The sequence below is a fragment of the Erithacus rubecula genome (genome assembly GCF_903797595.1).
Source record: "Erithacus rubecula genome assembly, chromosome: 22".
Lineage (NCBI taxonomy): Eukaryota > Metazoa > Chordata > Aves > Passeriformes > Muscicapidae > Erithacus > Erithacus rubecula.
In genome coordinates, this window is record NC_136674.1 from 5,917,682 (window position 1) to 5,924,239 (window position 6,558).

The following is a 6,558-nucleotide window of genomic DNA, read 5'->3' on the forward strand; positions in this document are numbered from 1 at the left end:
CAGGGGCACTGCAAAACATTTTGGGGTGGCCCCAGACCTGAGCACACACCGAGCCATGGATGAACAAAGCTGGCAGCACCTGCAATCTCTTCCCCAATGAGGAGATCCAGGGGAAAAGCTGCTCGTCCCAGCTCAGGAGCCGAACCCACCCCACCCAGTTTGGGGGCACCGAGCTGTCACCCCCTGGAGGAGGGAGCTGCAGGGCCTGGGGCTGGGCAGGGGTTTCCCTTCCTGGGGATGCATCCAGCCCCCCTGTCATGGCCTGTCCCACCTCTGGGCCTCCAGCCCCCAGTCCCCTCCTGTTCTGGGGAAAAATGGCTGCTTTTTAAACTGAATTATGGGAAGAGAGAGGCAGGAGGGTCCCGGGCTTGGCTCGCAGCCCGGCTTTTGCAGGATTTTGCTGATTTCCCAAAAAAAAAAAAAAAAAAAAAAAAAGCCCCCCAGGCGCTGAGGGCAGTGGTGGCCCCCGGGCGGTCGGTGTTTAATCCCGGTAGCCCCGCGTTTTCCGGCCGGCTGGAGACGGACAATGGGGATGAGCCGCCCTGGGTGGGAGAGCAGCTGCCCGCATTAACCCGCTGGCCCCGGATGTAAAGCCAGGCTTTGGTCCCGCTTGCGCTGGTTTCCAGCCAGCCGGGATCGGGAGGATCCTTTGGAGTCCAGCTCAGCCTCGTTAGCCGTGGCCTGATGAACCAGAGGACCCGGGAGGGCAGAGATGGGAGTGAAGGGACACTTCAGGGTCGGCCTCCCAAACCTGGCACGTCCAGGCTCAGCCAGAGGCTGAGGATTCACCAGCCCTTGGACAAAAATCCCAGGAGCTGGGCAGTGATGGGTGCCAGGCACCTGAACAAGCAAAGGTGTTGGAAATGGGGTGAACAGGTGAGGAGGGGACACACTCGTGGCACTCCATGGTGGAGCTCGTCCCCATGTGCCAGCCCTGGGCAGGGTGGCAGATCTGGATGCGACTGTGGCAGGAGGAGGAGACAAAGGGTCCTGCTCTCCTGGAGCCTGGGGAGATGGAGGATGAGCTCCCCCAGCATCCCTACAAACCCTGAGCCACGCGCTCCGAAAACCATCCCAGCAATTCCAGCTGCTGCCCCACAGCCCCCGTCCCCTCCTTCATCCCACGGGAAGCTCAGACTGCTCTGGACCCCCAACCCTGCTGGGATATGGGGAATCCCCTGAGAACACCCGAACCCAAGCCAGCAGCGGGGATTTCCCCAGTGGCCGCAGCCCCACCCTGCAGCCCCCGTGGGGCCGCGGCTCCCAAAAACCCGAGACCCGACTGCAGCGGCGCCGCGGACCAGCCAGCACATCAGGGAAAAATTCCAGTCTTCCTCTTTTACAGTCTCTGTCTCCTGCCGCGGAGGGAGCCAACTGGAACAAATACTCTGTAGAAATACTTCAGTATTTTCCTGTCGCGCGTGCGCTCTCTCTCTGGGTTGTGAGTACAGCTGTAGATGCCGTGAGCTGGTGCAATTATAATAAATATACAGTATATATTGTAAATGACTCTGCTGGGCACCGAGAGGTTTCTTCCTGCCGGGAGCACGGCAGGGTTATCCTGCTCCCTCCATCCGGCTCCCTGCGGATCCATCCTGCTCTTCCCTCTGGCTCCATGTGGAGCAGCTCCGTGGGTTTTGTGTCTGATCCCACCGAGGATCCTGCTGTGTGTGTGTGGAACCCTCTGCATCCTCCCTGGCTGCTCAGTGCTCCTGGCTCCCTGCATCCTTCCCTGCGTCACTCCCACTTGCCTGCCAGCTCCCATCCATCCATCCTGCATCCCTCCCGGCATCCTTATCTGCATCCCTGCATCCCTCCCCTCTCTCCCGCATCCCGGCATCCCTCCCATTTGCCTGCATCTCTCCCATCCATTCCACCTCTCACATCCCTCTCCTGATCCCTCCTGTCCTTCCCTGCTCCTCCCTGCGTTCCTGCCTGTTCTCATTCCTCCCACTCCCCTGCATTCCTTCCTGCATTTCCACCTGCAACCCTTCCATTCTTCCCTGCATCCCTTCTCTGATCCCTCCCCTCCCACCCAGCATCCCTCCCTACACCTTCCTCTGCATCCTTCCCTGGATCCCTTCCATTTTCCTGCATCCCTCCTTGCATCCCTGCCTGCATCTCTCCCCTCCCTCCCACACCCCTCTCGTTTCCCTGCATCCCTCCCACTCCCTCCCCTCTGCAGTGCCCCGTCTTCCCCCAGTTCCCTCCCCTCCCTCGCCTGCCACAGCCCCCACAGGATGCAGCCCCCAGCCCCACATGGCTCACTCACCTCCCCACAGCCCCTTCCCCCTCACTGCCATGACAGAATCAGCACTGGGCTCTGCCCCAGTAAAGGACACCCCCAAATTTCCCGCTGCTGCATTACCCCCACACTCCTGGAAGTCACTAATTCATGCGCTGAGTGTGTCAGGGATCAGCTGCCACCCACCTCCTGTTAAATCCAAGGCAAATCTGGGGGCAGAGGGGAACTGGGCAGAGGTGTTGGGGTCCCAGAGCTCCTGGGCTTGCTGGGCTGGAAAACAGCCCTTCCCAGGATGGGAGCTTGGGGTCTGGCCCCAGATGGGAATCCCTTCCTGGGTGCCAGCTGTGTGGAGAGACTTGTTGGATGAGAGGATTCTGCCCCTTCCAGCCCCCCAGTCCCCTCCAGTTCCTCTGCCCCCCCAAAGCCCCCCTAACCTCATTATCACCATCAACCCCCCATTTCCACTGGCTCCCATCAGGTCCTGCAGGTCACCAACCCCAAGGGCCTCAGGGATCCCCATCCATGGGGACTGGAGCAGCCCAGCTTGGTGCTGGGGTTTCCTACCACGGTGCTGAGCACTGGAGCCACTGGAGAGTGCCAGAGGGCTGGGGGGTTCCAGAACCTTCTGGCTGATGGCTGAGAAGGGGCTGGGGGGCTCCAGAACCTTCTGGCTGATGGGTGAGAAGGGGCTGGGGGGCTCCAGAACCTTCTGGCTGATGGGTGAGAAGAGGCTGGGGGGCTCTGGAACCTTCTGGCTGATGGGTGAGCAGGGGCTGGGGGGCTCTGGAACCTTCTGGCTGATGGGTGAGCAGGGGCTGGGGGGCTCTGGAACCTTCTGGCTGGCGGTGACGCAGTGCAGGGCCACTCCAGCCCTCCTGCACTGACTCATCTCGCCATTCCCGAGGTGCTGGCCCAGCCCCAGCCCCTTCTCACGCTGCACGGGGCCGCATCCCGGGGATTGTTTTCCGGGCAGGCAGGAGGGAGAGTCCGGGAGCCGCTCCAAGGGCCATCCATCACTCCCAAGCAGGCCGAGCCTCTCCCGATGAGAGGAGGATGGACATTTCCCTGGCAGGGGGGCCCCGAGGCTGCCGCGCACCCACCCACTGCGGCTGCGTGTGGCCGCCCCAACCCCGGGCAAATTTCTCGTCCCTTCCCCGGGGCTGCCGCAATTTCCATTAATAGCCAGCTGAACAGCCCGGCTAAAAATAACCCCGGGCCCTCTTCATAAGGCGCGGCCGCCGCCCCCCCGGCAGCCCCGCACGCCATGGCCGAGCGCCGCGTCCCCTTCACCTTCCTGCGCAGCCCCAGCTGGGACCCCTTCCGCGACTGGTACCATGGCAGCCGCCTCTTCGACCAGTCCTTCGGGATGCCCCACATCCCCGAGGATTGGTACAAGTGGCCCAGCGGCAGCGCCTGGCCGGGATATTTCCGCCTGCTGCCCCGGGAGAGCGCGCTGATGCCCGCGCCCGGCTCGCCCTTCGGGCAGGCGCTGAGCCGCCAGCTCAGCAGCGGCATCTCCGAGATCCGCCAGACCGCCGACAGCTGGAAGGTCACCCTGGATGTCAACCACTTCGCACCTGAGGAGCTGGTGGTCAAGACCAAGGATAATATCGTGGAGATCACCGGTGGGTGCTGCGGGGTGTCCCGGCATGGGAAAGGGTGGGATAAGGGATGGGAAGTGAGAAGAGGAAAAGCAAGAGATAGAGGAGAGGAGAGGAAAAAGGGAAAGGGAAAGAGAAAATCAAGGCACAGAGGAAGGCCCAGCACTACAGCTCAGTCTCAGGGTGCACTCAGGTGCAGAGATCCCCCAGCTCCATGCATTGACCCCTTGGGACACGGGGAGAGACCCCTGGCTGGAGCCACAGAGGGTCCCGGGGTGACGTGGGGTGTCACAAGCCCCTGCAGTCCCCCACAGTGCCCTGGATGCCGTGACAAAACCCAGATCTGTGGCACGAGGCCAGGATGTGCTTCCTGCTGGGTGAGGGGGGCCTGCAAGGAATGGGGACAATTCCCCAGCCAGATGAATTTGGGGTGCAGCCCCAGGGAGAGGGGGGTGCTCAGTCTCCAGCCCTGCAGGATCTGGGACCTGCTGGTCACTGTTGGGCCCTTTTGGCCACCTCGAGCTCCTGGCACTGCTGCGGGGCACTTTCCTCTGCTTAAATTTGGGGGATGCACCCGGAGTGGCCCTGCAGACCCTGATCCCCCCATGTTGCTCCAGGCTGATATAATGGCAAAAGCCCCAGGATGGGCAGAATCAGCCCCTCACAAGTGTTGGGGTGGGGCAGGAAGGTTCCCACCCAGCCAGTCCCTTCCAACCATCGAGTGGTTTTGTTTCTTTCCAGGCAAGCACGAGGAGAAGCAGGATGAACACGGCTTCATCTCCAGGTGCTTCACCCGAAAATACACGTAAGTACCAGGGAGGAGGGGAGACACCTGATGCAGCCCCCTGATGTCTTTGGGGACATTTTCCTACCCACCCACTCCCTCCAAATCCCACTGACCAAACCGGGAATGCTGCTCAGCCAGGCTGGGAGTGGGAGAAGCAGCAATTTGGGGCTGAGATTTGCATCCCCTGGGTTGGTTCTGCCCCCCTTACCTCCCCCTCCCCTTCCTTCCCAGCCTTCCCCCTGGTGTTGAAGCCACGGCCGTGCGGTCCTCGCTGTCTCCCGATGGAATGCTGACGGTGGAGGCCCCCCTGCCCAAACCTGCCATCCAGTCTGCCGAAATCACCATCCCCGTCACCGTGGAGAGCCAAGCCAAGGAGCCGGCCAAGAAGTAGGCGGCACCGAGGAGGAGGAGGAGGAAGAGGAGAAGCCGCCGCTGCCCCCCCGCCCCCAGCTGTCCCCTCACACCCACCCCCTTTTTACTGTTGATTTTGTACTCGCCCTGCCACTGAGTGCCTTGAATAAATGTGAAGGAAACGACAGAATCAGCCGGAATAAAAGCTGGTGAAAGAAACCTGTCCTTGTGCTGTGTCTGCTCCCGGCAGCACCATTCCTGCCGGGAGCTGCACCGGGACCAGAGCATCGGGACGGGGCTGCCTGGGGCCAGAGGGGCAGCAGGAGACTGTCCGAGCCCTGCCCAGCACCTGGGGTCTGTAACCCAGGGCTCCACAGCCCAGGTGTTCTCATCCCAGGTGTTCTCATCCCGAGTCTTCACAACCTGGGCTCAGCATCCTGGGGTCAATGTCCCAGAACTTTACACCTGGATCTCCCACACCTAGGTCTCCTACATCTCAGCTCTCCATATCCACCTCCAGCATTCTGGGGGTTTACATCCCAAATTTCCAGCATCTCTGGTGTTCACACGCCAGGTCTCCAAAATCCCTGGTTCAGCATCCCAGTTTTCCACAGTCTGGGTCTCCTTCATCCCAGATGTCTCCAGTCCCAGATCTCAGAACAGTGAGTCTCCTCATCCCTCCTCTCCCACGCTCAGGGTCTCCACATGCCCTATCAGAATATTTGGGGTCTCCTCATCCCAGTGTCACCATCCTGGGATGCTACATCCCTGAAAAACAAGTACACAAACACCCCCTTCGGGTCAGAAGGCAAATAGGGGCTTCATGGGCAAGAAGCCACCCCAGCAGTGCAGCCCCTTGAGCCCCAGTCCTGCCCCCCTGTGCTTCCTCTTCTTTCCACCCCATTGTCTGAGGGGCTGGGTTGGGGGTTCAGCCCAGGGGGGTAAAACCTGGAGGGTGAAGGGGGGTTTGTGGTCCCGGTGCCCTTTGGCCCTGGCTGGCCCCGTGTCCCCTGTGCCCTCCATGCCCCCGGGGCCCTGGGCAGGACTGGCCCTACATGGCCGAGGTCAGGCCCATGTCCCCCGATGTTCCCTGATCCATCAAATCCCACTAATCCCCCCTGAGTCATCCCGCAGGCAGACGGTGACCCGGGAGGAATCCTGCAGCTGCGAGGCCTCTCCGAGCTCGGGGGGCTCCACGTGCCCCCTGCCCCACCCCCTGCCCGGCAGTCTCGGCTGTGATGAGTTTGGCAGGTCTCAGGCAGACACTGGGGATCAATTCCTGATCCTGGTGATCAATTCCCGATCCCGGTGATCAATTCCCGATCCCGGTGATCAATTCCTGCTGCCGGGGGTCACGCCTGTGCTTGGGGGGTTCCCGTGAGTGTGTGAATCGGGGTGTGAGGCTTTTCCAACCCAAGAAGCCCCCGCGGAGCATCCCCGGCCCCCTCCCCTCTCCTGCGGTGACTTTCGCTTCCCGAAAAGCGCCGAGCCGGGGGTGGAGGCTGTGGGGTTGGGGGTCGGGGTGTCCCCCCCGTGTGGGGGTGCTCGGTGAGCCCCCCGCCCCTCCCTGCCAG

The 6,558-nt window shown here is 61.8% G+C and overlaps 1 protein-coding gene across 1 annotated transcript; it reads left to right on the forward strand.

Moving 5' to 3' along the window:
• The first annotated feature begins 3,408 nt into the window (after positions 1-3,408).
• HSPB1 (heat shock protein family B (small) member 1) lies at positions 3,409-5,203 on the forward strand. The gene is made up of 3 exons (XM_079325252.1): positions 3,409-3,870; positions 4,588-4,651; positions 4,865-5,203. The coding sequence occupies exons 1-3, from the start codon at positions 3,510-3,512 to the stop codon at positions 5,022-5,024; spliced, it is 585 nt and encodes a 194-aa protein (XP_079181378.1). The 5' UTR covers positions 3,409-3,509; the 3' UTR covers positions 5,025-5,203.
• The last annotated feature ends 1,355 nt before the right edge of the window (positions 5,204-6,558 follow it).

Coding starts and splice junctions, on each gene's coding strand:
- HSPB1 (XM_079325252.1), top strand. CDS start 3,510: ATGGCCGAGCGCCGCGTCCCCTTCACCTTCCTGCGCAGCCCCAGCTGG. Junction 3,871..4,587: donor TAATATCGTGGAGATCACCG/GTGGGTGCTGCG, acceptor GTTTCTTTCCAG/GCAAGCACGAGGAGAAGCAG. Junction 4,652..4,864: donor TGCTTCACCCGAAAATACAC/GTAAGTACCAGG, acceptor CTTCCTTCCCAG/CCTTCCCCCTGGTGTTGAAG.